This window comes from Tachyglossus aculeatus, chromosome 7, assembly GCF_015852505.1.
Source record: "Tachyglossus aculeatus isolate mTacAcu1 chromosome 7, mTacAcu1.pri, whole genome shotgun sequence".
NCBI lineage: Eukaryota > Metazoa > Chordata > Mammalia > Monotremata > Tachyglossidae > Tachyglossus > Tachyglossus aculeatus.
Window position 1 is genome coordinate 2,154,824 of NC_052072.1, and position 17,453 is coordinate 2,172,276.

At 45.6% G+C, this 17,453-nt stretch overlaps 1 protein-coding gene across 5 annotated transcripts in view; it reads right to left on the bottom strand.

Annotated features, from left to right (window-relative positions):
* Positions 1-17,453, bottom strand: part of DNAH7 (dynein axonemal heavy chain 7) — a 356,587-nt gene that overhangs the window by 63,475 nt on the left and 275,659 nt on the right. For all 5 annotated transcript variants that reach the window (XM_038748902.1, XM_038748901.1, XM_038748903.1 and 2 more), the window contains 4 exons: positions 15,766-15,899; positions 12,368-12,703; positions 8,482-8,608; positions 2,326-2,520 (listed from right to left, as the gene is read on the bottom strand). In XM_038748902.1, coding sequence (XP_038604830.1) covers positions 2,326-2,520; positions 8,482-8,608; positions 12,368-12,703; positions 15,766-15,899 — 792 coding nt within the window. The remainder of the gene's footprint in view (positions 1-2,325; positions 2,521-8,481; positions 8,609-12,367; positions 12,704-15,765; positions 15,900-17,453) is intronic.

A 17,453-nucleotide genomic window follows, 5' to 3' on the forward strand; every position in this document is an offset into this window, starting at 1 on the left:
AGGTTACAAGGTGATCAGGTTGTCCCACGTGGGGCTGACAGTCTTCATCCCCATTTGACAGATGAGGTCACTGAGGCCCAGAGAACTGAAGTGGCTTTCCCAAGGTCACACTGCTGACAAGTGGCAGAGGCAGGATTAGAACCCACGACCTCTCACTCCCAAGCCCGGGCTCTTCCCACTGAGCCACGCTGCTTCTCGTGGCTAATTAATTTGAACCTCCCCCAGGGATTAGAAAGGTGTTTGACCCACAGTAACCGCGCAGCAAATAACCATAAGAAGAATAATAATAGTAATAATGGTATTTGTTAAGCACTTACTATGTGCCAAGCACTGTTCTACACGCTGGGGGGGGGGGGCTACAAAGTGATCAGGGTGTCCCACGTGGGGCTCACAGTCTTCATCCCCATTTTACAGATGAGGGAACTGAGGCCCAGAGTAGTGAAGTGACTTGCTCAAAAGTCACCCAGCAGACAAATGCCGGTTGTTGGGTAGGGACCGTCTCTATCTGTTGCCGACTTGGATTCCCAAGCACTTAGTCCAATCAATCAATCAATCGCATTTATTGAGCGCTTACTATGTGCAGAGCACTGTACTAAGCGCTTGGCACTGTACTAGTCCAGTGCTCTGCACACAGTAAGCGCTCAATAAATCTCCCCCTTCTAGACTGTTAGCCCATCGTTGGGTAGGGACCGTCTCTATCTGTTGCCGACTTAGACTTCCCAAGCGCTTAGTACAGTGCTCCGCACATGGTAAGCGCTCAATAAATCTCCCCCTTCTAGACTGTGAGCCCGTTGTTGGGTAGCGACCGTCTCTATCTGTTCATTCATTCATTCATTCAATCGTATTTATTGAGCGCTTACTGTGTGCAGAGCACTGTACTAAGCGATTGGGAAGTACAACTCGGCAACATATAGAGATGGTCCCTACCCAACAGTGGGCTCAAAGTCTATAAGCCAACTTGGATTTCCCAAGCGCTTAGTCCAGTGTTCTGCACACAGTAGGCACTCAATAAATCTCCCCCTTCTAGACTGTGAGCCTGCTGTTGGGTAGGGACCGTCTCTATCTGTTGCCGACTTGGACTTCCCAAGCGCTTAGTCCAGTGCTCTGCACACAGTAAGCGCTCAATAAATCTCCCCCTTCTAGACTGTGAGCCCGTCGTTGGGTAGGGACCGTCTCTAAATGTTGGCAACTTGGACTTCCCAAGCGCTTAGTCCAGTGCTCTGCGCACAGAAGTGCTCAATAAATATGATGAATAAATGAATGAGGTGCAATCATCCTAAAAATGCCCTCTGGCCCGGAATGCGCCCAATCCCTCCGCACATCCGCCAAGCTTGCTCTCTTCCTCCCTTCAAAGCCCTACTGAGAGCTCACCTCCTCCAGGAAGCCTTCCCACACTCAGCCCCCTTTTCCCTCTCCTCCTCCTCATCCCCCCGCCCTCCCTCCTTCCCCTCCCCACAGCACCTGTATAGATGTTGGTACCGATTTATTACTCTATTTATTCATTTATTTTCCTTGTACATATTTATTCTATCCGTTATATTTGGTTTAGATGTTTTGTTTTGTTGGCCGTCTCCCCCTTCTAGCCTGTGAGCCCGTCGTTGGGTAGGGACCATCTCTAGATGTTGCCAACTTGGACTTCCCAAGCGCTTAGTCCAGTGCTCGGCACCCAGCAAGTGCTCACTAAATAAATTGAATAAATCCGATTGAATGACTGAATAAAAAGCAGGTGCCCGCTTGCCCCCGGGAGTCGATCTGACTCCCAAGCGCTCAAACGTGAGCCCACCGTTGGGTCGGGACCGTCTCTAGATGTTGCCAACTTGGACTTCCCAAGCGCTTAGTCCAGTGCTCTGCACCCAGCAAGTGCTCACTAAATAAATTGAATAAATCCGATTGAATGACTGAATAAAAAGCAGATGCCCGCTTGCCCCCGGGAGTCGATCTGACTCCCAAGCGCTCAAACGTGAGCCCACCGTTGGGTCGGGACCGTCTCTAGATGTTGCCAACTTGGACTTCCCAAGCGCTTAGTCCAGTGCTCTGCACCCAGTGAGCGCTCACTGAATAAATCGAATAAATCCGATTGAATGACTGAATAAAAAGCAGACGCCCGCTTGCCCCCGGGAGTCGATCTGACTCCCAAGCGGTCAAACGTGAGCCCACCGTTGGGTAGGGACCGTCTCTAGATGTTGCCAACTTGGACTTCCCAAGCGCTTAGTCCAGTGCTCTGCACCCAGCGAGTGCTCACTAAATAAATTGAATAAATCCGACTGAATGACAGAATAAAAAGCAGACGCCCGCCCCTGGGCCCACCCATGCCCACCCGCTTACCAAGCTGTCATAGACCATTTTCCAGCCGTCCTTGAACTGCATGAAGTCCCTGCGGAGGCCGCGGAAGGCAGGCAGGGCGTCCAGGCGACAGACCTCGTCCCAGGACTTGTGTGGAAGCCACGGGCAGGGGTTGGAGTGCGGATTATGCAGGCCGATGCCCCCCGTCAGCAGGAAACGCCACTCGCTCGGGTCGATCTGCGGGCAGAAACCGAATTCGGGGCCTCCATGGGAGCTAGGCCCGTCGCCCGGGATTCCCCAGAAAAGGCCGCAACGGGGACATATGGCCTCCTTTGGAACCTCTCATAACAATAACAATAATAATAATGACATTTATTAAGCGCTTACTATGTGCAAAGCACTGTTCTAAGCGCTGGGGGGTTACAAGGTGATCAGGTTGTCCCACTGGGGGGCTCACAGTCTTAATCCCCATTTTACAGAGGAGGTAACTGAGGCCCAGAGAAGTGAAGTGACTTGCCCAAAGTCACACAGCTGACAATGGGCGGAGCCGGGATTTGAACTCATGACCTCTGACTCCAAAGCCCGAGCTCTCTCCACTGGGCCACGCTGCTTCAATCAATCAATCAATCGTATTTATTGAGCGCTTACTGTGTGCAGAACACTGGACTAAGCGCTTGGGAAGTCCAAGTTGGCAACATATAGAGACAATCCCTACCCAATAGTGGGCTCACAGTCTAAAAGGGGGAGACAGAGAGAAAAACCAAACATACTAACAAAATAAAATAAATAGAATAGATATGTACAATTAAAATAAATAAATAGAGTAATAAATATGTACAAACATATATACATATATCAATCAATGAATCGTATTTATTGAGCGCTTACTGTGTGCAGAGCCACTGTACGAAGCGCTTGGGAAGTCCAAGTTGGCAACATCTAGAGGCAGTCCCTACCCAACAGTGGGCTCACAGTCTAGAAGGGACTCGTTCATAATCCTAATAATAATAGTATTTGTTGAGCGCTTACTATGTGCCCAGCACTATTCTAAGCGCTGGGGGAGATACATGGTGATCAGGTTGTCCCACGTGGGGCTCACAGTCTTCATCCCCATTTGACAGATGAGGGAACTGAGGCCCAGAGAATAATAATAATGGCATTTGTTAAGTGCTTATGATGTGCCGAGCACTATTCTAAGCACTGGAGGAGATACAAGGTGATCAGGTCCGTGGGGCTCACAGTCTTCATCCTCGTTTGACAGATGAGGGAACTGAGGCCCGGAGAATAATAATAATAATAATAATAATAATAATAATAACAATGGCATTTGTTAAGCGCTTACTATGTGCCAAGCACTGTTCTAAGCGCTGGGGGAGATACAAGGTCATCAGGTTGTCCCGTGTGGGGCTCACAGTCTTCATCCCCATTTGATAGATGAGGGAACTGAGGCCCAGAGAAGTGAAGTGACTTGCCCAAAGTCACACAGCTGACAAGTGGTGGAGTCAGGATTCGAACCCGTGACCTCTGACTCTAAAGCCCGGGCTCTTTCCACTGAGCCATGCTGCTGCTCAAGCAATACCATTGATTGGGGGATTAATTTTTTTTTTCCTTCAAAGCAGTCTTTTGCCTTTCCTCTCCTGGTTGGTGACCTCTTGACTAATCTCCTCGTGGGCAGGAAACATAAAATAATGATAATAATAATAATAATAATAATAATGATAATAATAATGGCATTTGTTAAGTGCATACTATGTGCAACGCACTGGTCTAAGCGCTGGGGAGGATACAAGGTGATCAGATAACATGTCTGCTTTATTGTTATAGTATACTCTCCCAAGCGCTTAGTACAGTGCTCTGCACACAGTAAGCACTCGATAAATGCCACTGAATGATTGAATGAAAGTTCAAGGGGGATGCAGAAGGGAGAGGGGGTAGGACGATGATGATGATGGTATTTGTTAAGCACTTACTATGTGCTAAGCACTGTTCTAAGCACTGAGGAGATACAAGGTGATCAGTTTGCCCCCCGTGGGGCTCACAGTCTTCATCCCCATTTGACAGATGAGGGAACTGAGGCCCAGAGAATAATAATAATCAGTCAATCAATCAATCAATCATATTTATTGAGCACTTACTGTGTGCAGAGCACTGTGCTAAGCGCTTGGGAAGTACAAGTTGGTAATAATAATAATAATAATAATTACCAATATTAAGCGCTTAACCAATACCATCGTTATTTTTCAGTCGTATTTATAATAATGGTGGCTTTGGTTAAGTGCTTGTTAAGAGCTTACTCTGTGCCAAGCATTGTTCTAAGCACTGGGGAGATACCAGGTGATCAGGTTGTCCCCCGTGGGGCTCACAGTCTTCTTCCCCATTTGACAGATGAGGGAACTGAGGCTCAGAGAATAATAACAATAATAATAATGGTATTTGTTAAGCTCTTACTATGTGCCAAGCACTGTTCTAAGCTCTGGGGAGATACAAGCTGATCAGGTTGTCCCATGTGGGGCTCACAGTCTTCATCCCCATTTGACAGATGAGGGAAGTGAGGCTCAGAGAATAATAATAATGGCATTTGTTGAGCGCTTACTATGTGCAAAGCACTGTTCTAAGCGCTGGGGAGGATACAAGGTGATCAGGTTGTCCCCATTGGGGTTCACAGTCTTCATCCCCATTTTACAGATGAGGGAACTGAGGCTCAGAGAATAATGATAAGGGTATTTGTTAAGCACTTACTATGTGCAAAGCACTGTTCTAAGCGCTGGGGAGGATACAAGGTGATCAGGTTGTCCCCCGTGGGGCTCACAGTCTTCATCCCCATTTGACAGATGAGGGAACTGAGGCCCAGAAAAGCGAAGTGACTTGCCTAAAGTCACCCAGCTGACAAGCGGCAGAGCCAGGATTCGAACCCACGACCTCTGACTCCCAAGCCCGGGCTCTTTCCACTGAGCCACGCTGCTTCTCTGAGGAGAAATGAAGGCCTAATCAGGGAAGCCTTCTTGGAGGAGATGTGACCTAAGTCTTTGAAGGTGGGGAGAGGGGTGGTTTTCCCTATTTCAAGGCGGACTGAGTTCCACGTCAGAGGGAAAAAACATGGGCAGAGAATTAGGACATTATTATTATTATTATCATTATTATTATTAATAATAATAATGGCATTTATTAAGCGCTTACTTTGTGCAAAGCACTGTTCTAAGCGCTGGATATTCATTACACTTTTCTCAAATAGGTGAACGAAGCCTTGATCTCAAATAAGTTTCCTTTAAAAAGGAAAAGAAAAAGAGGAAATGTCGGATATTCCCAGGTTTCTCATCTCTGGTGATAACTTTCAGCTTCAATGTACCTTAAAATTTAACTCTATTTAGGGGGATTTACAAGCATCTTTCAGAATGAATGCTAGGTTTTAAAAGTGTGTGCCTTTTTAAAAATAATTCATTTTTATCCCCCTATGAATAGGTACGTGAGGACTTTTTATTCACCCTCATGGACCTGAAAACGCAACTCTATTTAGGGGGATTTACAAGCATCTTTCAGAATGAATGCTAGGTTTTAAAAGTGTGTGCCTTTTTTAAAATAATTCATTTTTATCCCCCTGTGAATAAGTACGTGAGGACTTTTTATTCACCCTAATGTACCTGAAAATGCAACTCTATTTAGGGGGATTTACAAGCATCTTTCAGAATGAATGCTAGCTTTTAAAAGTGCGTGCCTTTTTTAAAATAATTAATTTTTATCCCCCTATGAATAGGTACGTGAGGACTCTTTATTCACCCCCTCCTGTCAGCTTACCATGAGCAGGGAACAAGTCTCCCAACGCTGTTATATCGTCCTCTCCCAGGCGCTTAGTACAGAGCTTCACACACAGTAATTCATTCATTCATTCAATTGTATTTATTGAGCGCTTACTGTTGCAGAGCACTGTACTAAGCGCTTGGGAAGTCCAAGTTGGCAACATCTAGAGACGGTCCCTACCCAACAGCGGGCTCACAGTCCAGAAGTGCTCAACAAATACAATATAAATACAAAAAACAGGGAAGCAGTGCCGCTCAATGGAAAGGAGTCAGAGGTCATGGGTTCTAATCCCGGTCATGGGTTCTAATCCCGGCTCCGCCAATGGTCAAGTGGGTGACTTTGGGCAAGTCACTTCACTTCTCTGGGCCTCAGTTCCCTCATCTGTCAAATGGGGATGAAGACTGAGAGCCCCATGTGGGACAACCTGATCACCTTGTAACCTCCCCAGCGCTTAGAACAGTGCTTTGCACATAGTAAGCGCTTAACAAATACCATTATTATTATTATTATTAAAATGGGGATGAAAACCATGAGCCTCATATGGGACAACCTGATGACCTTGTATGTCCCCCAGCACTTAGAACAGTGCTGGACACATAGTAAGCGCTTAACAATTGCTATTATTATTATTATTAAAATGGGGATGAAGACCGTGAGCCCCACATGGGACAATCTGATGATCTTGTATCTCCCCCAGCGCTTAGAACAGTGGTTGGCACATAGTAACCACTTAACAAATGCCATTATAATTATTAGTATTATTATTAAAATGGGGATGAAGACCGTGAGCCCCACATGGAACAACCTGATGAACTTGTATCTCCCTCAGCGCTTAGAACAGTGCTTGACACATAGTAAGCGCTTAACAAATGCTATTATTATTATTATTAATATTATTAAAATGGGGATGAAGACCGTGAGCCCCACATGGGACAACCTGATGAACTTGTATCTCCCACAGCGCTTAGAACAGTGCTTGACACATAGTAAGCACTTAGAAAATGCCATTATTATTATTATTATTATTATTATTATTATTATTAAAATGGGGATGAAGACCGTGAGCCCCACATGGGACAACCTGAGGAACTTGTATCTCCTCCAGCGCTTAGAACAGTGCTTGACACATAGTAAGTGCTTAACAAATGCCATTATTATTATTATTATTAAAATGGGGATGAAGACCGTGAGCCCCACATGGGACAACCTGATGACCTTGTATGTCCCCCAGCACTTAGAACAGTGCTTGACACATAGTAAGTGCTTAACAATTGCTATTATTATTATTATTATTATTATTATTATTATTATTATTATTAAAATGGGGATGAAGACGGTGAGCCCCACATGGGACAACCTGATGACCTTGTATCTCCCCCAGCGCTTAGAACAGTGCTTGACACATAGTAAGCGCTTAACAAATGTCATTATTATTATTATTATCATTATTATTATTAAAATGGGGATGAAGACCGTGAGCCCCACATGGGACAACCTGATAACCTTGTATCTCCCCCAGCGCTTAGAACAGTGCTTGACACATAGTAAGCGCTTAACAAATGCCATTATTGTTATTATTATTATTATTATTATTATTATCATTATTCAATCTATTAGCTCTCTTTCGTGGCCATCCTTCCACAGACAGTCAAAACAGTGAAGGAAGTGACAGCGAGAATAGCGTGGCTTAGTGGCAAGATCCCGGGCTTGAGAGTCAGAGGTCATGGGTTCAAATCCCAGCTCCGCCATTTGTCTGCTGTGTGACTCTGGGCGAGTCACTTCACTTCTCTGGGCCTCAGTTCCCTCATCTCGAAAATGGGGATGAAGACCGTGAGCCCTCCGTGGGACAACCTGATCACCTTGTATCCTCCCCAGCGCTAAGAACAGTGCTTGGCACATAGTAAGCGCTTAATAAATGCCATTATTATTATTATTATTATTATATAGCTTTAATTCTATTTTTTCTGACGATTTTGACGCCTGTCTACATGTTTTGTTTTGTCGTCTGTCTCCCCCTTCCAGACTGTGAGCCCATTTTTGGGTAGGAACCGTCTCTCTATGTTGCCGACTTGGACTTCCCAAGAGCTTAGTACAGCGCTCTGCACACCGTAAGCGCTCAATAAATGCCATCATTATTATTATTATTATTGTTATTATTATTATATAGCTTTAATTCTATTTTTTCTGACGATTTTGACGCCTGTCTACATGTTTTGTTTTGTCGTCTGTCTCCCCCTTCCAGACTGTGAGCCCACTGTTGGGTAGGAACCGTCTCTATATGTTGCCGACTTGGACTTCCCAAGTGCTTAGTACAGCGCTCTGCACACAGTAAGCGCTCAATAAATACGATTGAATGAATGAACCAATACCATCATCATTAGTAGTAGTAGTAAAGAGACTCACCAATTTCTCATGTGTCAGGAGGTTTACATTCAGACAGAAGGAGAACAGCAACTTGTCTTTTTCAAAGAGCGAACGGCAGATATTGACGTACAGCGAGTAAGTAAAGTGGTCCTTCAGAAGTTGCAACCTGAGATGGGGGAGAGGAAAAGAAAAAATTAATAATATCTCTGTAAATCCACTGCGCTTCAGAAAGCCTATTACAAACCCGCTTAAGCCTCTGTTATTCTAATGATTTTTCCGGTCAATTCCCCAAAAAGCAATCAAGGATCCCCCTCCACTGGGTGAAACAATACTGCAATAATAATAATATAATGATAATAATAATAATGTTGGTATTTGTTAAGCGCTTACTATGTGCCAATAATAATAATAATGGTATTTGTTAAGCGCTTACTATATGCAAAGGACTGTTTTAAGCCAAGCATCATCATCAGCAGCAGCAATCGTATTTATTGAGCGCTTATTATGTGCAGAGCACTGTACTAAGCGCTTGGGAAGTACAAATTGGCAACATCTAGAGACAGTCCCTACCCAACAGTGGGCTCACAGTCTAGAAGGGGGAGACAGAGAACAAAACCAAACATACTAACAAAATAAAATAAATAGAATAGATAAGCACTGTTCTAAGCACTGAGGAGGATACAAGGTGATCAGGTTCTCCCACGTGGGGCTCATAGTCTTCATCCCCATTTTCCAGATGAGGAAACTGAGGCACAGAGAAGATAATAGTAATAATAATAATAATAATAATGGCATTTATTAAGCACTTACTATGTGCCAAGCACTGTTCTAAGCACTGGGGAGGATACAAGGTAAACAGGTTATCCCACGGGGGGCTCACAGTCTTCATCCCCATTTTCCAGATGAGGAAACGGAGGCACAGAAAAGTGAAGTGACTTGCCCAAAGTCACACAGCTGACAAGTGATGGAACCGGAATTAGAACCCATGACCACTGACTCCCAAGTCCGGGCTATTTCCACTGAGACACGCTGCTTCTCAAGGTCATCAGGTTGTCCCATGTGGGGCTCACAGTCTTCCACCCCATTTTCCAGATGAGGAAACTGAGGCCCAGAGAAGTGAAGTGACTTGCCCAAAGTCACCCAGCTGACAAGTGGCGGAGCCAGGATTAGAACCCACGACCTCCAACTCCCAAGCCCGGGCTCTTTCCACTGAGCCACGCTGCTTCTCACGCTGCAATGTTTCAGTAGCATTCTGCTCACAAATTGCTCATAATAATGATAATGATGGTATATGTTAAGCGCTTACTATGTGTCAAGCACTGTTTTAAGCACTGGGGTAACAACAATTAACAACGATATTTGTTAAGCGCTTACTATGTGTCAAGCACTGTTTAAATCACTGGAGTAATAATAATAATTATGGTATTTGTTAAGCGCTTACTATGTGCCAAGCACTGGTCTTAGCGCTGGGGAGGTTACAAGGTGATCAGGTTTTCCATGGGGGGCTCACAGTCTCAATCCCCATTTTTCAGATGGGGTAACTGAGGCCCAGAGAAGGGAAGTGTCTTGCCCAAAGACACACAGCTGACAAGTGGCGGAGGCGGGATTAGAACCCACGACCTGTGACTCCCAAGCCGGGGCTCTTTCCACTGAGCCACGTTGCTTCTCGTGGCTAATTAACGTGAACCTCCCCCAGGGCTTAGAAAAGTGTTAGGCCCTCAGTAAGCGTTTAATAAATAACCACAATAATAATTCATTCATTCATTCAATTGTATTTATTGAGCGCTTCCTGTGTGCAGAGCACTGGACTAAGCACTTGGGAAGTCCACTGTTGGGTAGGGACCGTCTCTATCTGTTGCCGAACTGGACTTTCCAAGCGCTTAGTCCAGTGCTCGGCACACAGTAAGTGCTCAATAAATACAACTGAATGACTGAATGAATGAACAAATACCATCATCCTCATCATAATGAGAAGCAGCGTGGCTCAGTGGAAAGAGCCCGGGCTTTGGAGTCAGAGGTCATGGGTTCAAATCCCGGCTCCGCCAATTGTCAGCTGGGTGACTTTGGCCAAGTCACTTCACTTCTCTGGGCCTCAGTTCCCTCATCTGGATAATGGGGATTGAGTCTGTGAGCCCCATGGGGGACAACTTGATTACTCTGTATCGACCCCAGCGCTTAGAACAGTGCTTTGCACATAGTAAGTGCTTAATAAGTGTCATCATTATTCATTCATTCATTCATTCAATCGCATTTATTGAGCGCTTACTGTGTGCAGAGCAGTGGACTAGGCGCTTGGGAAGTACAAGTTGCCAACATCTAGAGATGGTCCCTACCCAACAGTGGGCTCACAGCCTAGAAGGGGGAGACAGACAACAAAACATATTAACAAAATAATCAATCAATCAATCTTATTTATCGAGCGCTTACTGTGTGCACAGCACTGGAGTAAGCGTTGGGAAGTCCAAGTTGGCAACATATAGAGACAGTCCCTACCCAACAGCGGGCTCAAAGTCTAAAAGGGGGAGACAGAGAACAAAACCAAACATACTAACAAAATAAAATAAATAGAATAGATATGTACAAGCAAAATGAATAAATGAATAAATGGAGTAATAAATATGTACAAACATATATACAAAATGAATAGAATAAATATGTACAAGTAAACTAAATAAATAGAGTAATATTATTATTATTCTCTGGGCCTCAGTTACCTCATCTGCAAAATGGGGACTGTGAACCCCACGTGGGACAACCCGATCACCTTGTAACCTTCCCCAGCACTTAGAACAGTGCTCTGCACATAGTAAGCGCTTAATAAATGTCATCATCATCATCACCATCATTATCAGTAAAAGCTGCGTGGCTCAGTGGAAAGAGCCTGGGCTTTGGAGTCAGAGGTCATGGGTTCAAATCCCGGCTCCGCCAACTGCCAGCTGTGTGACTTTGGGCATGTCCCTTCACTTCTCCGGGCCTCAGTTCCCTCATCTGTAAAATGGGGATGATGATGATAGCATTTATTAAGCGCTATGTGCAAAGCACTATTCTAAGCGCTGGGGGGGGGATACAACCATGATCATCATCAATCGTATTTATTGAGCGCTTACTATGTGCAGAGCACTGTACTAAGCGCTTGGGAAGTACAAGTTGGCAACATATAGAGACAGTCCCTACCCAACAGTGGGCTCACATTCTAAAAGGGGGAGACAGAGAACAAAACCAAACATACTAACAAAATAAAATAAATAGAATAGATATGGACAAGGAAAATAAATAAATAGAGTAATATATATATATATATATATATATATATATATACACATATATAAATACATATATAAAAGTCTATCTTTTAGACTGTGAGCCCACTGTTGGGTAGGGACTGTCTCTATATGTTGCCAATTTGTACTTCCCAAGCGCTTAGTACAGTGCTCTGCACACAGTAAGCGCTCAATAAATACGATTGATGATGATGATATACAGGTGCTGTGGGGAAGGGAAGGAGGTAAAATGGGGGGGATGGAGAGGGGGACGAGGGGGAGAGGGGGATACAAGGTGATCAGGTTGTCCCACGGGGGGGCTCACAATCTCAATTCCCATTTTACAGATGAGGGCACTGAGGCCCAGAGAAGTGAAGTGACTTGCCCAAAGTCACACAGCCGATAAGTGGCAGAGCCGGGATTCGAACCCCCCATGGGACAACCTGATCACCTTGTAACCTCCCAGGCGCTTAGAACAGTGCTTCGCACATGGTAAGCGCTCAATAAATACGATTGACGATGATGATGATAGTAAGCGCTTAATAATTACGATTAAAATTCGGCTGAAGGAAATACGATCGAACGGAGCGCGCTTCGGGGAGGCCCGGAAGACTCCCCGCCGTCTCTGTTTTTGGAGGCGGCCAAGGAGGAGGCCGGGCCCGTACCTGGTCTGGACGACGGCGGACTTGGGCGAGCTCTCGATGGACAGGACGAACAGGTGGATGAACCAGGTGAGCGAATACTGGTACATGGGCTCGATGTTGGCCAGGTCGGCGATGGAGAAGAAGAGGATGGACGAGTGGACGGCGACGGGCCGGTAGCCCAGGCGCGTGGCGTCGATCTTCTTCTCCGTGGCCTCGGCCACGGCCTGCTTCTCCGAGATCTCGTTGGCCAGCACCTTGGAGGACGACAGGACCTTGATGGCCGTCTCGTCTTCCAGGATGTTGCCCTCGGAAGACGAGAGGACTTCCAAGATCTTGTCTTCGATCTCCTTCAGCTGCCTGGAATGACATTCAATCAATCAATCTCAATCAATCAATCGTATTTATTGAGCGCTTACTATGTGCAGAGCACTGTACTAAGCGCTTGGGAAGTACAAATTGGCAACACATAGGGACAGTCCCTACCCAACAGTGGGCTCATAGTCTAAAAGGGGGAGACAGAGAACGCGTGGCCGCCCGTCAGCCGGTGCTCATCGTAGTGAAGATGGTGTCCGGGGAGCGCTTACCACGTGCCGGGCGCTGTGCTAAGCGCTGGGGGACACACAGGTCACTTCCCTCCGCTGGGCCTCGGTGACCTCAGCCGTAAAACCGGGGTTAAAACTCTGAACTCTTTTAGACTGTGAGCCCACTGGTGGGTAGGGACCGTCTCTCTGTGTTGCCACCTTGGACTTCCCAAGCGCTTAGTCCAGTGCTCTGCACACAGGAAGCGCTCAATAAAGACGATTGATCGACTGATTGAACCCCACGGTGTTCACAGGGTTAGGGGAAGTGGCTCAGTGGAAAGAGCCCGGGGTTGGGAGTCAGAGGTCGTGGGTTCTAATCCCGGCTCCGCCACTTGTGTGCTGGGTGACCTTCGGCAAGCCACTTCATCATCATCATCATCAATCATATTTATTGAGCGCTTACTGTGTGCTCAGCACTGGACTAAGCGCTTGGGAAGTACAAGTAGAGACAGTCCCTACCCAACAGTGGGCTCACAGTCTAAAACTTCACTTCACTTCTTTGAGCCTCAGTTCCCTCATCTGGAAAATGGGGATGAAGACCGTGAGCCCCCCGTGGGACAACCTGATCACCTTGTATCTCCCCCAGCGCTTAGAACAGTGCTTGGCACAGAGTAAGCACTTAGTAAATGCCACCATTATTATGGCATTTATGGTATTATGGTACTTCCCAAGCGCTTAGTACAGTGCTCTGCACACAGTAAGTGCTCAATAAATACGATTGACTGATTATTATTATTCTCTGAGCCTCAGTTCCCTCATCTGGAAAATGGGGATGAAGACAGTGAGCCCCCCAAGGGACAACCTGATGACCTTGTATCTCCCCCAGCGCTTAGAACAGTGCTTGGCACATAGTAAGCACTTAATAAATGCCATCATTATTATGGCATTTATGGTATTATGGTACTTCCCAAGCACATAGTACAGTGCTCTGCACACAGTAAGTGCTCAATAAATACGAATGATTGATTATTATTAGTCTCTGAGCCTCAGTTCCCTCATCTGGAAAATGGGGATGAAGACCGTGAGCCCCCCATGGGACAACCTGATCACCTTGTATCTCCCCCAGCGCTTAGACAGTGCTTGGCACGTAGCAAGCACTTAATAAATACCACCATTATTATGGCACTTATGGTATTATGTTACTTCCCAAGTGCTTAGTACAGTGCTCTGCACACAGTAAGCGCTCAATAAATACGATTGATTGATTATTATTATTCTCTGAGCCTCAGTTCCCTCATCTGGAAAATGGGGATGAAGACCGTGAGCCCCCCAAGGGACAACCTGATGACCTTGTATCTCCCCCAGCGCTTAGAACAGTGCTTGGCACATAGTAAGCGCTTAATAAATGCTATCATTATTATGGCATTTATGGTATTATGGTACTTCCCAAGCACTTAGTACAGTGCTCTGCACACAGTAAGTGCTCAATAAATACGATTGATTGATTATTATTATTCTCCGGGCCTCTGTGACCTCATCTGTAAAATGGGGATGGAGACCGTGAGCCCCACGGGGGACAACCTGATCACCTTGTATCCCCCCAGTGCTTAGGACAGTGCTTTGAACGTAGTAAGCACCTAAGAAATGCTATCATTAGTATTATTATTAACACTAATAATAAGACAGGGATTGTGCCCAACCTGATCCACTTGGATCCACCCGAGCACTTAAAACAGCGCTTGAAGCAGTGTGGCTCAGTGGGTAGAGCCCAGGCTTGGGAGTCAGAGGTCCTGGGTTCTAATCTCGCCACTTGTCAGCTTTGTGACTTTGGGCAGTTCACTTCACGTCTCTGGGCCTCAGTTCCCTCATCTGTCAAATGGGGATTAAGACTGTGAGGCCCAAGCGGGACAGCCCGATCCCCTTGTATCTCCCCCAGCGCTTAGAATAGTGCTTGGCACCTTTTAGACTGTGAGCCCACTGTTGGGTAGGGACTATCTCTATATGTTGCCAATTTGTACTTCCCAAGTGCTTAGTACAGTGCTCTGCACATAGTAAGCGCTCAATAAATACGATTGATGATGATAGTAAACATTTAAGAAATACCATCATTATTATTCTCTGGGCCTCAGTTCCCTCATCTGTCAAACGGGGATGAAGACTGTGAGCCCCACGAGGGACAACCCGATCACCTTGTATCCCCCCCAGCACTTAGAACAGTGCTCGCACATAGTAAGCGCTTAACAAGTACCGTCATTATTATTATTATTATTATTATTATTGCCACACAGTAAGTGCTTCACTGATACCATTACTAGTATTGCTATTTTCTCAGCTCAGGTGACATTTCCGCCTTAGCGAATAACACCTGATGGTTTTCCTTCCCCTCCCCACAGCGCTTGCATATATATTTTTGTCCAGATTTATTACTCTATTTATTTTACTTGTACATAGTTCCTATTCTATTTATTTTGTTAATGATGTGCACATCGCTCTAATTCTATTTATTCTGACGATTTTGACGCCCGTTTCCATGTTTCGTTTTGTTGTCCGTCTCCCCCTTCTCGACTGTGAGCCTGTCGTGGGTAGGGACTGTCTCTATATGTTGCCAACTTGGACTTCCCAAGCGCTTAGTACAGTGCTCTGCACACAGTAAGCGCTCAATAAATATGATTGATGATTGATTGATTGATTGTCGTTGGGTAGGGGCCGTCCCTAGATGTTGCCGAACTTCCCAAGCGCTCAGTACACAGTAAGTGCTCAATCGATCCGACTGAATGAATGAAGGGATGAATGACGGTTCAGAGGAGCCAGGCAGGCCAGTAGACTGGACGCCTCCCGGGCCCACGGGGAGGCAGCCGCCTTTCCACGCGTGACACAGGAGGGGATTGGGGTGGGAACCTTTTGTTCTCGGCTCCTTGGAGAATCAGGGCCTGCTTTTCTTCCTCCAGATCCGGTCTCTCGCGGGCCACCACGATCCCCAGCAGCTGATCCTGCATCCCTTCAGGGGTGATCATGAAGTTCAGTAAAGTCACCTAAGGAGGAAAAGAAGAAGAAGAAGAGGAAGAAGAGGAAGAAGAAGAAGATGAAGAAGAAGAAGAAGAAGAAGAAGAAGAAGAAGAAGAAGAAGAAGAAGAAGAAGGAGAAGGAGAAGAAGAAGAAGAAAAGAAGAAGAAGAAGAAGAAGAAGAAGAAGAAGAAGAAGAAGAAGAAGAAGAAGAAAGAAGAAGAAGAAGAAGAAGAAGAAGAAGAAGAAGAAGAAGAAAGAAGAAGGAAGAAGGAAGAAGGAAGGAGGAGAAGGAGAAGGAGAAGGAGGAGAAGGAGAAGAAGAAGAAGAAGAAGAAGAAGAAGAAGAAGAAGAAGAAGAAGAAGAAGAAAAGAAGAAGAAGGAGGAGGAGGAGGAGGGGGAGGAGGAGGGGGAGGAGGAAGAGGACGAGGAGAAAAAGAAGGAAGAGAAGAAGAAGAAGAAGGAAGAAGAAGGAAGAAGGAAGGAGGAGAAGGAGAAGAAGAAGAAGAAAAGAAGAAGAAGAAGAAGAAGAAGAAGAAGAAGAAGAAGAAGAAGAAGAAGAAGAAGAAGAAGAAGAAGAAGAAGAAGGATGGCATTTGTTAAGCGCTTACTATGTGCAAAGCACACAGAGAAGTTAGGGAAAGGCAAGGTGGGCAACGCGTTGGCAACGCAGCCTGGCGTGAGCCCGTCGTTGGGTAGGGATTGTCTCTTTCTGCTACCGAATGGTAATAAGAATAATAATAATAATGATGGCATTTGTTAAGCGCTTACAATGTGCCAAGCACTGTCTAATCAATCAATCAATCGTATTTATTGAGCGCTTACTGTGTGCAGAGCACTGTACTAAGCATTTGGGAAGTCCAAGTTGGCAACATATAGAGACGGTCCCTACCCAACAGTGGGCTCACAGTCTAGAAGGGGGAGATGGAGAACAAAACCAAACATACTAACAAAATCAAATAAATAGAATAGATAAGTACAAGTAAAATAAATAAATCAATAAGTAGAGTAATAAATCTGTACAAACATATATCCATATATCCAGGTGCTGTGGGGAAGGGAAGGAGGTAAGATGGGGGGATGGAGAGGGGGACGAGGGGGAGAGGAAAGAAGGGGCTCAGTCTAAGCGCTGGTGAGGATACAAGGTTATCCCACGTGGGGCTCCCAGTCTTCATCCCCGTTTTACAGATGAGGGAACTGAGGCCCGGAGAAGTGAAGTGACTTGCCCAAAGTCACCCAAGCTGACAAATGGCAGAGCCGGGATTAGAACCCAGGACCTCCGACTCCCAAACCCGGGCTCTTTCCATTGAGCCATGCTGCTTCTCACGCTGCAATGTCTCAATAGAGTTCTGCTCACAAATTGCTCATAATAATAATAATGATGGTATTTGCTAAGCGCTTACTATGTGCCAAGCACTGTTCTAAGCGCTGAGGAGGATACACGGTCACCAGGTTGTGTACTTTCCAAGCTCTTAGTACAGTGCTCTGCACACAGTAAGTGCTAAATACAGACGATTGAATGAATAATAATAATAATAATAATAATAATTACATTTATTAAGCGCTTACTATGTTCAAAGCAC